This window comes from Ranitomeya imitator, chromosome 2 (genome assembly GCF_032444005.1).
Source record: "Ranitomeya imitator isolate aRanImi1 chromosome 2, aRanImi1.pri, whole genome shotgun sequence".
In the NCBI taxonomy this organism is placed as follows: Eukaryota; Metazoa; Chordata; class Amphibia; order Anura; family Dendrobatidae; genus Ranitomeya; species Ranitomeya imitator.
Window position 1 is genome coordinate 380,800,268 of NC_091283.1, and position 17,331 is coordinate 380,817,598.

The 17,331-nt window shown below is 41.8% G+C and overlaps 1 protein-coding gene across 1 annotated transcript in view; it reads left to right on the forward strand.

The window, feature by feature from the left end:
* LOC138666629 (uncharacterized) overlaps positions 1-17,331 on the forward strand; it is a 292,085-nt gene that overhangs the window by 95,285 nt on the left and 179,469 nt on the right. The window contains 6 exon segments of the mRNA XM_069754825.1: positions 2,733-2,882; positions 3,012-3,191; positions 3,275-3,398; positions 3,796-3,893; positions 7,055-7,145; positions 9,038-9,803. Coding sequence (XP_069610926.1) covers positions 2,733-2,882; positions 3,012-3,191; positions 3,275-3,398; positions 3,796-3,893; positions 7,055-7,145; positions 9,038-9,803 — 1,409 coding nt within the window.

Below are 17,331 nucleotides of genomic sequence, written 5' to 3' on the forward strand. Positions count from 1 at the left end.
AAGTGCTCAAATCACATCTAGATAAGTTACTTTCGGGGTCTAGTTTCCAAAATGGGGTCACTTGTGGGGGGTTTCTACTGTTTAGCCACATCAGGGGCTCTGCAAACGCAACGTGACGCCCGCAGAGCATTCCATCAAAGTCTGCATTTCAAAACGTCACTACTTCACTTCCGAGCCCCAGCATGTGCCTAAACAGTGGTTTACCCCCACATATGGGGTATCAGCGTACACAGGAGAAACTGGACAACAACTTTTGGGGTCAAATTTCTCCTGTTACCCTTGGAAAAATAAAAAATTGCGGGCTAAAAAATCATTTTTGAGAAAAGAAATTTTTTTTTAAATTTTCATGGCTCTGCGTTATAAACTTCTGTGAAGCACTTGAGGGTTCAAAGTGCTCACCACACATCTAGATTAGTTCCTTTGGGGGTCTAGTTTCCAAAATGGGGTCACTTGTGGGGGATCTCCAATGTTTAGGCACACAGGGGCTCTCTAAACCCGACATGGTGTCCGCTAATGATTGGAGCTAATTTTCCATTTAAAAAGCCAAATGGCGTGCCTTCCCTTCTGAGCCCTGCCGTGCGCCCAAACAGTGGTTTACCCCCACATATGGGGTATCTGCGTACTCAGGACAAACTGGACAACAACATTTGTGGTCCAATTTCTCCTATTACCATTGGCAAAATAGGAAATTCCAGGCTAAAAAATCATTTTTGAGAAAAGAAAAATTATTTTTTATTTTCATGGCTCTGCATTATAAACTTCTGTGAAGCACCTGGGGGTTTAAAGTGCTCAGTATGCATCTAGATAAGTTCCTTGGGGGGGTCTAGTTTCCAAAATGGGGTCACTTGTGGGGGAGCTCCAATGCATAGGCACACAGGGGCTCTCCAAACGCGACATGGTGTCCGCTAACAATTGGAGCTAATTTTCCATTCAAAAAGTCAAAAGGCGCACCTTCCCTTCCGAGCCCTGCCGTGTGCCCAAACAGTGGTTTACCCCCACATATGAGGTATCGGCGTATTCAGGAGAAATTGCTCAACAAATTTTAGGATCCATTTTATCCTATTGCCCATGTGAAAATGAAAAAATTGAGGCGAAAAGAAATTTTTTGTGAAAAAAAAGTACTTTTTAATTTTTACGGATCAATTTGTGAAGCACCTGGGGGTTTAAAGGGCTCACTATGCATGTAGATAAGTTCCTTGGGGCGTCTAGTTTCCAAAATGGGGTCACTTGTGGGGGAGCTCCAATTTTTAGGCACACGGGGGCTCTCCAAACGTGACTTGGTGTCCGCTAAAGAGTGCAGCCAATTTTTCATTCAAAAAGTCAAATGGCGCTCCTTCCCTTCCAAGCCCTGCCGTGCGCCCAAACAGTGGTTTACCCCCACATATGAGTTATCAGCGTACTCAGGACAAATTGGACAACAACTCTCGTGGTTCAGTTTCTCCTTTTACCATTGGGAAAATAAAAAAATTGTTGCTGAAAAATCATTTTTGTGACTAAAAAGTTAAATGTTCATTTTTTCCTTCCATGTTGCTTCTGCTGCTGTGAAGCACCTGAAGGGTTAATAAACTTCTTAAATGTGGTTTTGTGCACCTTGAGGGGTGCAGTTTTTAGAATGGTGTCACTTTTGGGTATTTTCAGCCATATAGACCCCTCAAACTGACTTCAAATGTGAGGTGGTCCCTAAAAAAAATGGTTTTGTAAATTTTGTTGTAAAAATTAGAAATCGCTGGTCAAATTTTAACCCTTATTACTTCCTAGCAAAAAAAAAATTTTGTTTCCAAAATTGTGCTGATGTAAAGTAGACATGTGGGTAATGTTATTTATTAACTATTTTGTGTCACATAACTCTCTGGTTTAACAGAATAAAAATTCAAAATGTGAAAATTGCGAAATTTTCAAAATTTTCGCCAAATTTCCTTTTTATCACAAATAAACACAGAATTTATTGACCTAAATTTACCACTAACATGAAGCCCAATATGTCACGAAAAAACATTCTCAGAACCGCTAGGATCCATTGAAGCGTTCCTGAGTTATTACCTCATAAAGGGACACTGGTCAGAATTGCAAAAAACGGCCAGGTCTTTAAGGTCAAAATAGGCTGGGTCATGAAGGGGTTAAGAGGAAACATGGAAATGTTTTAGAGTGACCTAGCCAAAGCACAGACCTTAATCCAATTGAGAATCTGTGGTCAGACTTGAAGATTGCTGTTTCACCAGAGGAAACCATCTAACTTGAAGGAGCTGGAGTAGTTTTGCCTTGAGGAATGGGCAAAAATCCTTGTGGCAAAACATGGAAAGCTCATAGAGACTTATCTAAAGCGGCTTGCAGCTGTAATTGCCACAAAAGGAGACTCCACACAGTACTGACTTTAGGGAAGTGAATAGATATGTAAACTGAAGTTTTCAGTTATTTTGTCCTATTTATTGTTTGCTTTACAATAAAAAAGAAAATTAAATGTTGTAGGCATGCTCGTGACATGAACTGATACAAACCCTCAAAAAACACTGTGAAATTCCAGGTTGTGAGGTAGCAAAACACAAAAAATGCCAAGGGGTGAATACTTCTGCAAGCCACTGTATGTGATAAATCTCTGTATTTTACTATAATTGGATTGTGTGTTATAAAGTAGGACGGGGCCATGACTGGATGTAGTGATCATGTGAAGCCGGTAATCGCTCCGAGATTACTAACATGGGATCTTGTCACCTTGTCATCTTCTCCCCATTCAGGTCCCTACAATATTGGATCCTCTCAGTGGAGATCTTCTATATAAGAGAATTTTTCTGATTGACCCTTTAATAATAGATATGGAAAGGGACAAGATGGTGGAGGGGATATTACACCTCACCCTAGAGATCCTCTTCCGGCTTACTGGACAGGTGAGAGATTCTGATGACGTCACATTACATCATTCTTATCTATGGGAATAACAGATTGACCGAACTGGAGAGGTGAGGACTCTGGCAATGTCTGTAGTGAGGTTTATTAATGTGTCTCTCCATAACCAGGATTACACAGTAGTGAAGAAGACCTCTAGTGAGCGCTGTCAGGACCCTGTGTCTGAGGGATGGGGAAGACCCCTGAGCCCAATCATGGAGCCTCCACTCCACCCCCTGATACATGAGGACATCAATGACCAGAAGATCCTAGAACTCACCTACAAGATGATTGAGCTGCTGACTGGAGAGGTGACACTGCTGGGAATGCTGGGATATAATACAATAACACTAAAGAGGGATCGGGGGATGACCTTATCATTTGTATGTCTCAGGTTCCTATAAGGTGTCAAGATGTCACCGTCTATTTCTCCATGGAGGAGTGGGAGTATTTAGAAGAACACAAAGATCTGTACAAAGACTCCATGATGGAGGTTCCTCAGCCCCACACATCACCAGGTAATAGACAGGACTAAATACACGTCCTATATTATAAAACACATTTGTTCAGAGCGGCCTATCACGTTCCCTAATCAAAGTCATTTTATGTTTGTGTGTGTAGCCCATTCACAACTTCCATCTATACCCCACCCCCTGAAGATGGCTGGACCATCATTGTAAATACACACCTCTACCTTGTATCTCCCCCACCTCATTGTAGATTGTAAGCTCTCACAAGCAGGGTCGTCTTATTTTGCCTAATTATTGTATTGTTAACGTTGTTACTTATGACCGTTGTGTTTGAAACTTTTAAACTGTAAAGCGCTTCGGAATATGTTGGTGCTATATAAATAAAGATTATTATTATTATCTCTATGTAAATAATGAAGTCAGTCCCTGTATGTGTTTCCTCCAGTTCTATCCAGTAAGAGGACAACACCAGAGAGATGTCCCCGTCCTCTTCTTCCACAGGACTGTAAACAAGAAGATCCCAATGTTCCTCTGGATCATCAGGTAGATGGAGAGAAGGTGTCATGAAATCTCCTCTATGATGTGTATTAGGCTGTGAAGGTCTTGTGTTCAGTCTTGTTTTTCCCACCAGTATTATACACTGAATGAACAATTTATTAGAGATACTGCCGCTTTCCCATCAGGAGCTTTCCTCTATGGCAATTAGACCTGTGATCTTCTAGTGTAATGAAATGATCAGTTTTCAGTGTGAATCTATATCAGAATGGTAAAACCAAACGATCTGTGTGACTTCGAATGGGACATAGTCATCGGTGCTAGATTAGCTTTGACAAATATTGCAGAAATTGTCAGCTTTGTTTGGTTTATTTATGAAATGGTGTAGCGTATACTTAGAATGTTATGATCTAGGATTAACATCCAATGAATGGGGATCTGTGGTTTCGAACAACTTGTCATTTTTTCTGAGGATCATGTGGTGCAGAGTCATGAAAATTGCATTTGAGTTCAGCCAAGGTGTACAATAACTCCATCATCATTTTTCAGACTGGATACAACTAGAGCTGAGCAAAAAAATGTAGATGCCCTTATATGGCTCCAAGTCCAGTCATTTGTGATAGCTGAACCAAAGCAGTCTCCATTTTTGCAGCTGGCATCATTAGATGCTACTGGGGCTTCCTTGGCACTGGGATATCATCACATTGCAGAATCTACCAAAATGCCAGAGTTTCCTATGATGCCAACTGCCAAAGTAAAGACTGTCTTTTTCCAGGTGTCATCAAGTACAGGACTGAACACCAGACAAGCCAGCGCAATTCTTTTTTCTCAACTCTTGATTTAGCAGCAAATGACCAGTGCCATTACAGTCTAAGCAAAACATAAAAGAGAGTGCAAAAATTACATCATGAAGCAGAGGAAAAAATACCCTCTCCCAATTAATCCAGACTTCAGTTATACCACGCATATGGAAAGTCAGAACTTCACAAGAGCCATGAATCCATGTATCCTTCCTGCCAGATGTCAACATTTCAGGCTGGTGGTTGTGTAATTGTGTGGAGAATGTTTTCTCGGAAAGTCTTGGGTCCTCTGATATGTTCGGACACCAGAGCTTACCTAAGCATTGTGGTCAACCAAGTTCATCCTTTCATGGCATCTACAGTGGGGCAAAAAAGTATTTAGTCAGTCAGCAATAGTGCAAGTTCCACCACTTAAAAAGATGAGAGGCGTCTGTAATTTACATCATAGGTAGACCTCAACTATGGGAGACAAACTGAGAAAAAAAAATCCAGAAAATCACATTGTCTGTTTTTTTAACATTTTATTTGCATATTATGGTGGAAAATAAGTATTTGGTCAGAAACAAAATTTCATCTCAATACTTTGTAATATATCCTTTGTTGGCAATGACAGAGGTCAAACGTTTTCTGTAAGTCTTCACAAGGTTGCCACACACTGTTGTTGGTATGTTGGCCCATTCCTCCATGCAGATCTCCTCTAGAGCAGTGATGTTTTTGGCTTTTCGCTTGGCAACACGGACTTTCAACTCCCTCCAAAGGTTTTCTATAGGGTTGAGATCTGGAGACTGGCTAGGCCACTCCAGGACCTTGAAATGCTTCTTACGAAGCCACTCCTTCGTTGCCCTGGCGGTGTGCTTTGGATCATTGTCATGTTGAAAGACCCAGCCACGTTTCATCTTCAATGCCCTTGCTGATGGAAGGAGGTTTGCACTTAAAATCTCACGATACATGGCCCCATTCATTCTTTCATGTACCCGGATCAGTCGTCCTGGCCCCTTTGCAGAGAAACAGCCCCAAAGCATGATGTTTCCACCACCATGCTTTACAGTAGGTATGGTGTTTGATGGATGCAACTCAGTATTCTTTTTCCTCCAAACACGACAAGTTGTGTTTCTACCAAACAGTTCCAGTTTGGTTTCATCAGACCATAGGACATTCTCCCAAAACTCCTCTGGATCATCCAAATGCTCTCTAGCAAACTTCAGATGGGCCCGGACATGTACTGGCTTAAGCAGTGGGACATGTCTGGCACTGCAGGATCTGAGTGCATGGTGGCGTAGTGTGTTACTTATGGTAGGCCTTGTTACATTGGCCCCAGCTCTCTGCAGTTCATTCACTAGGTCCCCCCGCGTGGTTCTGGGATTTTTGCTCACCGTTCTTGTGATCATTCTGACCCCACAGGGTGGGATTTTGCGTGGAGCCCCAGATCGAGGGAGATTATCAGTGGTCTTGTATGTCTTCCATTTTCTAATTATTGCTCCCACTGTTGATTTCTTCACTCCAAGCTGGTTGGCTATTGCAGATTCAGTCTTCCCAGCCTGGTGCAGGGCTACAATTTTGTTTCTGGTGTCCTTTGACAGCTCTTTGGTCTTCACCATAGTGGAGTTTGGAGTCAGACTGTTTGAGGGTGTGCACAGGTGTCTTTTTATACTGATAACAAGTTTAAACAGGTGCCATTACTACAGGTAATGAGTGGAGGAAAGAGGAGACTCTTAAAGAAGAAGTTACAGGTCTGTGAGAGCCAGAAATCTTGATTGTTTCTGACCAAATACTTATTTTCCACCATAATATGCAAATAAAATGTTAAAAAAACAGACAATGTGATTTTCTGGATTTTTTTTTCTCAGTTTGTCTCCCATAGTTGAGGTCTACCTATGATGTAAATTACAGACGCCTCTCATCTTTTTAAGTGGTGGAACTTGCACTATTGCTGACTGACTAAATACTTTTTTGCCCCACTGTATATACTGAAGTACGTACATCTCAAGGTTCTGCAAGAAGCGATCCTGTTGTCACGGGACGGCATTTCTGCTGAACGATTTCAACACCAAGCTCAATCAATGACAACAAATGGCTGATGATTTGGTGGTCCTGGAGGTCCAACCTGCTACTAACTGGGTGTCTGTAATAATGTGGACATTCAGTGTATGTTTTATAGTTGGTGGAGATGACAGGATTAAGCTGATCATGGACATTAGATGTTGTCTGGATTTTCTCACAATTTTCTGGTTATGGAGACTGCTGGTTAGAATTAGGACCTGACAGGTTGGATTTATACAGGAGACCTGCAGCTATCTGATAACTACTGATGTCATTTTTGATCATTGTTGATTTGATTTTTTTCAGTTCTTCGAAAAAATCATAAGCAACTTCTCCTTATCTCTATAACTTTTACAATACTTCTTTCAGTGTAAAGATCTGACCCATATTAATACTGCAGGGACATATGGGCGGGATGATGAGTGGTGTAAAGAGGAGATTCCTACAGATAACCACACAGGTGAGTGATAACCACTAAATGCACAGAAGTTACAGATTCTAACTCAGTCACTGGCTTGTAAAATTATGTGTTGAATTTTTTAGGGTTTGTTACACAGAGTTTTAATATTTATTATTGTTGCTGGCAAAGTTTCACTAGCCTATATTGAAACACCCATTTTTAGAATGAAAACACTGTGCCAATTTTCATACATTGTGTTCTGACCATTCAGAAATGTAGTTGCTGCAGTCAATCAATGGCTACAGCAGAGATGTATTGGTTACAGCTGTGGTCAGTGATTGGCAGTAGAGGTCATAGGAGGAGAAACAATAGGTGGGTTGTCTGCGCTGTTGATGGAGAGCCAAAAGAATGGTCCATGCTACAAAGCAGACTTGATACGGTTTTATTATCAACGTGTTTCGAAGTCTTCAGAGTTCTTCATGACACAACTACATACAAAAGCACCTCATCTTTTTTGGACAGAAGAGGAAGCACAGAGACTGGCAGGGTACCGGAAGGTAAAGGTAAGTATAATTTATTATTTTATCGCATGCTAGATTATAGCTTTTCCAGACCTTAGATAAAATAGTTTTAATTTGGTAATATCCAAACTGTTTTTGAACCTGAATTTAGGGTCAGGACTAGAAGACACTGAGGTAACCGCAGGACTCGTAGGGAAACAATTTAGAATTGGCGGTATAAGATGAGATAGAGTTGAAAGCAGAAAGTTTACATACACTATGTAAAAAGACACATATGCATGTTTTTTTCAATATCTGACATGAAATCAGAATAAACCTTTCCTGTTTTAGGTCATTTAGAATTTCCATAATTATTAATATTTGCCAACTGCCAGAATAATGAGAGAGAGAATGTTTTAAGGCATTTTTATTACTTACTGCAAAGTCAAAAGTTTACAAAAGTTTATAAGATTACTATGCCTTTAAACAATTCTGGACTGCCCATAGGATGATGTCATGTGTTTGGAAGCATCTGACTTGTGGATGTATTTTAATGCACACTTGAAACACACTGCTACTTTGTGTAGCATCATGGGAAAGTCTAAAGAAATCAGCCAGTGCAATTTCAAGACACCTGAGGGTGCCTTGATCATCTGTACAAACAATTATACGCAAGTAGAAACAAGATGGGTATGTCCAGCCATCATAACGCTCAGGAAGGAGACTGGTTCTGTGTCCCAGAGATGAACGTGCTTTGGCCCGACATGTGCATATGAACCCAACAACAAACACAAAAGATCTTGTGAAGATGATGGAGATCATTTTGCAGGGCTCTGACAGTGCTCCTCCTATTCCTCCTTGCACAAGGGCTGAGGTAGCTGTCCTGCTCCTACGACCCCCTCCACGTCTCCTTTTGTACTGGCCTGTCTCCTGGTAGCACCTCCAGCCTCTGGGCACTACGCTGACAGACACAGCAAACCTTCCTTCCACAGCTCGCATTGATGTGCCATCCTGGATGAGCTGCACTACCTGAGCCACTTGGTGGGTTGTAGAGTCCGTCTCATGCTACCACGAGTGTGAAAGCACAACCAACATTCAAAAGTGACCAAAACATCAGCCAGAAAGCATTGGTACTGAGATGTGGTCTGTGGTCCCCACCTGCAGATCCACTCCTTTATTGAGTGTGTCTTGATAAGTGCCAATAATTTCCATCTGTTGTCTATTCCATTTGCACAACAGGATGTGAAATTGATTGTTAAAGAGTGTTGTTTCCTAAGTGAACAGTTTGATTTCACAAAGCTTGATTTGCTTGGAGTTATATTCTGTTGTTTAAGTGTTCCCTTTATTTTTTTGAGCACTGTATATTAGTGTATATACCGTATATATTCATATTTTCGAATATAAATATATTTTCAAGTCTGTGATATTGAATATTAATGATTTTATTTTTAGCAGATGACTGCACCAGAAGCACAGAGGGATATTTGATATTTTCAGATGATGCAGTAGATGTTCTTGGAATAATACCAATTAAACATGAAGAGCATGTCATTATTCCAGATACACCTGAACCTTCAGCACTTCACAGCAAAGGTCTATCATCTGATCCTTTTCAAGAGGTTGTATCTACTGATTCATCACAGACTGCTAAGTTTAAAAAATATACCAGAATTGATGGTGAACATCAAAGAGTTAACACAAAAAAGAAGCCATTTTCATGTTCAGAATGTGGAAAATGTTTTCATCAGAATTCACATCTTGTCAAACATGAGAGAATTCACACAGGGGAGAAGCCATTTTCATGTTCTTTATGTGGGAAATGTTTTACAGAGAAATCAACTCTTGCTAGACATCAGAAAATTCACACAGGGGAGAAGCCATTTTCATGTCCAGTATGTGGAAAAAGTTGTTCTCTGAAATTTGATCTTGCTAAACATCAGAGAACTCACACAGGTGAGAAGCCATTTCCGTGTTCAGAATGTGGGAAATGTTTTACACACAAATCAACTCTTGTTAGACATCAGAGAATTCACACAGGAGAGAAGCCATTTACATGTTCAGAATGTTGGAAATGTTTTACAGACAAATCAACTCTTGTTAAACATCAGAGAATTCACACCGGGGAGAAGCCATTCTCATGTTCAGAATGTTGGAAATGTTTTAGTCAGAAATCAGGTCTTGTTTCACATCTGAGAAATCATCATGGCCGTATTTGCCAGTAAGCACTGAAAGTACACTACAGCAGGTTGTTGGGGCAGCACCTGGAACAAGGATTATTTTTTTAATTGTCCTTCCTTTACTTTCCACTAGACTGTACCAGCATCTCCTGGGTAAGGAGAGGAGTGTCAGATTTCCATTTGCTCTTGTCATTGTGCACTCGGATACATAGGTGTCGTGCAAACTTGTGTACACCTGACTGCTGCTTCTCCAAACAGAGCTCAGTACTCTCAGACCGCTGAAGAACCACCAGACAGATGCCACAATGAAAGAGTGAATTAAATATATAATATAAAGTGTATGTACACAGTATATATATATATATATATATATATATATATATATATATATATAATTTTTTTAAATATATATCGCATTGTATGATTGTTACATAATTAGCATTGTTTTGCATGAAATAAGTATTTGATACAATAGAAAAACAAAACTTAGTGTTTGGTAGAGAAACCTTTGTTTGTAATTACAAAGGTCAGACGTTTCCTGTAGTTCTTGACTAAGTTTACACATTGCAGCAGAGACTTTGGCCCACTCCTTCATACAGATCTTCCCCAGATCTTTGAGGTATTGGGGTTGTTGCTGGGCAACAATGAGTTTCCGATCCCTCCAAAGATTTTCTATTGGGTTCAGATCTGAAGACTGGCTAGGCCACTCCAGAACCTTAACCCCTTAGTGACAGAGCCAATTTGGTACTTAATGACCAGGCCAATTTTTGCAATTCTGACCACTGTCACTTTATGAGGTTATAACTCTGGAACGCTTCAACGGATCCCGCTGATTCTGAGATTGTTTTTTCGTGACATATTGTACTTCATGTTAGTGGTAACATTTCTTCGATATTACTTGCGATTATTTATGAAAAAAACGGAAATATGGCGAAAATTTTTAAAATTTTGCAATTTTCAAACTTTGTATTTTTATGCCCTTAAATCAGAGAGATATGTCATGAAAAATAGTTAATAAATAACATTTCCCACATGTCTACTTTACATCAGCACAATTTTGGAAACAACATTTTTTTTGTTAGGGAGTTATAAGGGTTAAAAGTTGACCAGCAATTTCTCATTTTTACAACACCATTTTTTTTTAGGGACCACATCACATTTGAAGTCATTTTGAGGGGTCTATATGATAGAAAATAATGAAGTGTGACACCATTCTAAAAACTACACCCCTCAAGGTTCTCAAAACCACATTCAAGAAGTTTATTAACCCTTTATGTGCTTCACAGGAACTGAAACAATGTGGAAGGAAAAAATGAACATTTAACTTTTTTTTGCAAACATCTTAATTCAGAACCATTTTTTTTATTTTCACAAGTGTAAAAACAGGAATGTAACCATAAATTTTGTTATGCAATTTCTCCTGAATACGCCAATACCCCATATGTGGGGGTGAACCACTTTTTGGGCGCACCGCAGAACTTAGAAGTGAAGGAGCGCCGTTTGACTTTTTCAATGCAGAATTGGCTGGAATTGAGATCGGACGCCATGTCACGTTTAGAGAGCCCCTGATGTGCCTAAACAGTGGAAACTCCCCACAAGTGACACCATTTTGGAAACTAGACCCCTTAAGGAACTTATCTAGATGTGTGGTGAGCACTTTGAACCCCCAAGTGCTTCACAGAAGTTTATAACGTAGAGCCGTGAAAATAAATAATCGCTTTTGTTTACACAAAAATGATCTTTTCGCCCACAAATTCTTATTTTCACAAGGGTAACAAGAGAAATTAGACCACAAAAGTTGTTGTGCAATTTCTCCTGAATACGTCGATACCCCATATGTGAGGGTAAACCACTGTTTGGGCGCACCGCAGAGCTTGGAAGTGAAGGAGCGCCGTTTTACTTTTTCAATGTAGAATTGGCTGGAATTGAGATGGGACGCCATGTTGCGTTTGGAGAGCCCCTGATGTGCCTAAACAGTGGAAACCCCCCACAAGTGACCCCATTTTGGAAACTAGACCCCTTAAGGAACATATCTAGATGTGTGGTGAGCACTTTGAACCCCCATGTGCTTCACAGAAGTTTATAATGTAGAGCCGTGAAAAAAAAAATCGCATTTTTTCTACCAAAATGATCTTTTTGCCCACAAATTTTTATTTTCACAAGGGTAACAGGAGAAATTAGACAACAAAAGTTGTTGTGCAATTTCTCCTGAGTACGCTGATACCCAATATGTGGGGGTAAACCACTGTTAGGGCGCACCGCAGAGCTTGGAAGAGAAGGAGTGCCGTTTTACTTTTTCAATGGAGAATTGGCTGGAATTGAGATTGGACGCCATGTCGCGTTTGGAGAGCCCCTGATGTGCCTAAACAGTGGAAACCCCCCACAAGTGACACCATTTTGGAAACTAGACCCCTTAAGGAACTTATCTAGATGTGTGGCGAGCACTTTGAACCCCCATGTGCTTCACAGAAGTTTATAACGTAGAGCCGTGAAAAAAAAAATTGCATTTTTTCTACAAAAATGATCTTTTTGCCCACAAATTTTTATTTTCACAAGGGTAACAGGAGAAATTAGACCACTAAAGTTGTTGTGCAATTTCTCCTGAGTACGTCGATACCCAATATGTGGGGGTAAACCACTGTTTGGGCGCACCGCAGAGCTTGGAAGAGAAAGAGTGCCGTTTTACTTTTTCAATGTAGAATTGGCTGGAATTGAGATCGGACGCCATGTTGCGTTTGGAGAGCCCCTGATGTGCCTAAACAGTAGAAATCCCCACAAGTGATCCCATTTTGGAAACTAGACCCCCCATGGAACTTATCTAGATGTGTGGTGAGAACCTTGAATGCCCAAGTGCTTCACAGAAGTTTATAATGCAGAGCCGTGAAAATAAAAAATATTTTTTTTTCCACAAAAAAAATTTTTTAGCCCCCAAGTTTTTATTTTCACAAGGGTAACAAGAGAAATTGGACCCCAAAAGTTGTTGTCCAATTTGTCCTGAGTATGCTGGTACCCCATATGTGGGGGTAAACCACTGTTTGGGCGCACGGCAGAGCTCGGAAGGAAGGAGCGCCGTTTTGGAATGCAGACTTTGATAGAATGGTCTGCGGGTATTATGTTGCGTTTGCAGAGCCCCTGATGTACCTAAACTGTAGTAACCCCCCACAAGTGACCCCATTTTGGAAACTAGACCCCCCAAGGAACTTATCTAGATGTGTGGTGAGAACTTTGAATGCCCAAGTGCTTCACAGAAGTTTAGAATGCAGAGTCGTGAAAATAAATATATTTTTTTTTCACAAAAAAGATATTGTAGCCCCCAAGTTTTTATTTTCACAAGGGTAACAAGAGAAATTGGACCCCAGAAGTTGTTGTTCAATTTATCCCGAGTACGCTGATGCCCCATATGTGGGGGTAACCCACTGTTTGGGCGCACGGCAGAGCTCAGAAGGGAGGGAGCACCATTTGACTTTTTGAGTGCAAAATTGGCTGTCGTGTTTGGAGACCCCCTGATGTACCTAAACAGTGGAAACCCCCCAATTCTAGCTCCAACCCTGACCCCAACACACCCCTAACCCTAATCCCAACCTGATCCATAATCCTAATCACTAACCCTAACCATAATCACAACCCTTAACCCTAATGTCAACCCTAACCATAACCCTAATCAAAACCCTAAATCCAACACACCCCTAATCCTAATCTCAACCCTAACCTCAAACCTAACCCTAATCCCAATACACCCCTAATCACAACCCTAACCTTAACCCTAATCCCAAACCTAACCCTAATCCCAAGCGTAACCCTAATGCCAACCCTAACCCTAATACCAACCCTAATCCAAACCCTAACCCTAATCCCAGCTCTAACCCTAACTTTAGCCCCAATCCTAGCCCTAACTTTAGCCCCAACCCTAGCCCTAAGGCTACTTTCACACTTGCGTCGTTTGGCATTCCGTCGCAATCCGTCGTTTTGGACAAGAAACGGATCCTGCAAATGTGCCCGCAGGATGCGTTTTTTGCCCATAGACTTGTATTGCCGACAGATCGTGACGGATGGCCACACGTCGCGTCCGTTGTGCACTGGATCAGTTGTGTTTTGGCGGACCGTCGGCACAAAAAAACGTTCAATGAAACGTTTTTTTTGTATGTCGCATCCGCCATTTCTGACCGCGCATGCGTGGCCGTAACTCCGCCCCCTCCTCCCCAGGACATAGATTGGGCAGCGGATGCGTTGAAAAACTACAGCTGCTGCCCACGTTGTGCACAATTTTCACAACGTGCGTCGGTATGTCGGGCCGACGCATTGCGACGGCCCCGTACCGACGTAAGTGTGAAAGAAGCCTAACCCTAAATTTAGCCCCAACCCTAACCCTAAATTTAGCCCCAACTATAACCCTAAATTTAGCCCCAACCCTAGCCCTAACCCTACCCCTAACCCTACCCCTAACCCTAATTTTAGCCCCAACTGCTGTTCTCCTGCCGGCCGGCAGATGGAGACAGATGGCGGGCGCACTGCGCATGCGCCCGCCATTTTCTTCTGCCGGCGGCCAGGAGGAGCAGCAAGAGGATCCAGGGACACAGGTGAGTATTGTAGGGTCCCCGAATCCCCCTATTTCTCTGTCCTCTGATGTGCGATCACATCAGAGGACAGAGAATTACACTTTACTTTTTTTTTTTTTGCGGTCGCCGGTAAACAGTTAATTACCGGCGATCGCAAAACAGGGGTCGGTAAAACCGACCCCGATCATGCTCTTTGGGGTCTCGGCTACCCCCGGCAGCCGAGACCCCAAAGATTCTCGCGGGGCCGGCCGGTGGGCTCACTGCGCATGCGCCCGCCATTTTGAAGATGGCGGCGCCCACCGGGAGCCACGAGGAGCATCGGGGGAGCTAGGTGAGTATTGGGGGCCACCTGGGACCCCTTTTCTCTGTCCTCCGATGTGCGATCACATCGGAGGACAGAGAAATTAAAAAGAGATCGCGTTTTTTTGTTTTTTTTTGCGATCGCCGGTAAACGGTTAATTACCGGTGATCGCAAATGCGGGTGGGTTAAAAAAAACCCCGAATCATGTTCTCTGGGGTCTCGGCTACCCCCGGCAGCCGAGACCCCGGAGAAAATCGGCCTCTGGGGGGCGCTATTCACTTTTTCCACAGCGCCATTAATTAACGGCACTGTGGTTTAAGTACCCTTAGCGGCCAACGTTAAAAGGCGTATCGGTGGTCGCTAAGGGGTTAAAATGCTTTTTACGGAGCCACTCCTTAGTTGCCCTGGCTGTGTGTTTTGGGTCATTGTCAAGCTGGATGACCTAGCCATGACCCATCATCAATGTTCTTACTGAAGGAAGGAGGTTGTTGGCTGAAATTTCGCAAAAGATGATCCCATCCATCCTCCTTTCAATGCGGTGCAGTCATCCTGTCCCCTTTGCAGAAAAGCACCCCCAAAGTATGATGTTTCCCTCACCATGCTTCATGGTTGGATCAGTATTCTTGGGGTTGTACTCATCCTTCTTCCTTCAATCACGGCCAGTAGAGTTGATACATAAAAGTTCTACTGTGGTCTCATCTGACCACATGACCTTCTCCCACGCCTCCTCTGGATCATCAACATGGTCATTGGTAAACTTCAAACGGATCTGGACATGTGCTGGTATGAGCAGGTGGACCTTGCATGCCCTGCAGGTTTTTAATCCATGAAGGCGCAGTGTGTTACGAATGATAATGTTTGAGACTATGGTGCCAGCTCTCTTCAGGAAATTGACCAAGCACTCCCATGTGGTTCTTGCCTAATTCCTGACCGTTCTCAGATTCAACCTTATCCCATGCGGTGAGACCTTGCATGGAGCCCCATACCGAGGAAGATTGACAGTCATCTTGTGTTTCTTTTATTTTCTAATAGTTGTGCCAACAGTTGTTGCCGTCTCACCAAGCTGCTTGCCTATTATCCTTTAGACCATCCCAGCCTTGTGCAGGTCTACAATTTTGTCCCTAGTGTCCTTAGACAGCTCTTTGGTTTTGGCTATGGTGGAAAGGTTGGAGTGTGATGAATTGAGTTTGTGGACAGCAGAGCAAGAGTTCCTGCTGGTTGGTAGGTGATCAAATATTTATTTCATGCAATAAAATAAAATTTAATTATGTAAAAATCATACAATATGATTTTCTGTTTTTTATTTTGTAGATTCTGTCTCTCACAGTTGAAGTGTACCTACGACAGAGATTACCTCTCTATTCTTAGTAGGAGGGAAAACATGCAAAATCTGCAGCGTATGGAAAACTTATTTACCCCACTGTGTGTGTATATACTGTGTGTATGTATATGTGTATATATATATATATATATATATATATATATATATATATATATATATATACAGTTATATGAAAAAGTTTGGGCACCCCCATTAATCTTAAGCTTAATGTTTTATAAAAATTGTTTTTTTGCAACAGCTATTTCAGTTTCATATATCTAATAACTGTTGGACACTAATGTTTTTGCCTTGAAATGAGGTTTATTGTAGTAACAGAAAATGTGCAATCTGCATTTAAACAAAATTTGACAGGTGCATAAGTTGGGCACCCTTATCATTTTATTGTTTTAAATACTCCTACCTACTTTTTACTGACTTACTAAAGCACTTTTTTTGGTTTTCTAACCTCATTGAGCTTTGAACTTCATAGCCAGGTGTATGCAATCATGAGAAAGGCAACTTAAAGTGGCCACTTGCAAACTCCTGTTTGAATCTCCTCTGAAGAGTGGCATCATGGGCTCCTCAAAACAACTGTCTAATGATCTGAAAACAAAGATTCTTCAACATAGTTGTTCAGGGGAAGGATACAACAAGCTGTCTCAGAGATTTAACCTATCAATTTCCACTGTGAGGAACATAGTAAGGAAATGGAAGAACACAGGTACAGTTCTTGTTAAGGCCAGAAGTGGCAGGCCAAGAAAAACATCAGAAAGGCAGAGAAGAAGAATGGTGAGATCAGTCAAGGACAATCCTCAGACCACCTCCAGAGAGCTGCAGCATCAACTTGCTGCAGATGGTGTCACTGTGCATCGGTCAACTGTACAACGCACTTTGCACAAGGAGAAGCTGTATGGGAGAGTGATGCGAAAGAAGCCGTTTCTGCAAGCATACCACAAACAGAGGCGACTGAGGTATGCAAAAGCACTTTTGGAGAAGCCAATTTCTTTTTGGAAGAAGGTCCTGTGGACTGATGAAACCAAGATTGAGTTGTTTGGTCATACAAAAAGGCGTTATGCATGGCGGCCAAAAAACACAGCATTCCAAGAAAAACACTTGCTACCCACAGTAAAATTTGGTGGCGGTTCCATCATGCTTTGGGGCTGTGTGACCAATGCCGGCACCGGGAATCTTGTTAAAGTTGAGGAACGCATGGATTCCTCTCAGTATCAGCAGATTCTTGACAACAATGTTCATGAATCAGTGACAAAGTTGAAGTTACGCAGGGGATGGATCTTTCAGCAAGACAATGATCCAAAACACCGCTCCAAATCTACTCAGGCATTCATGCAGAGGAACAATTACACTGTTCTGGAATGGCCATCCCAGTCCCC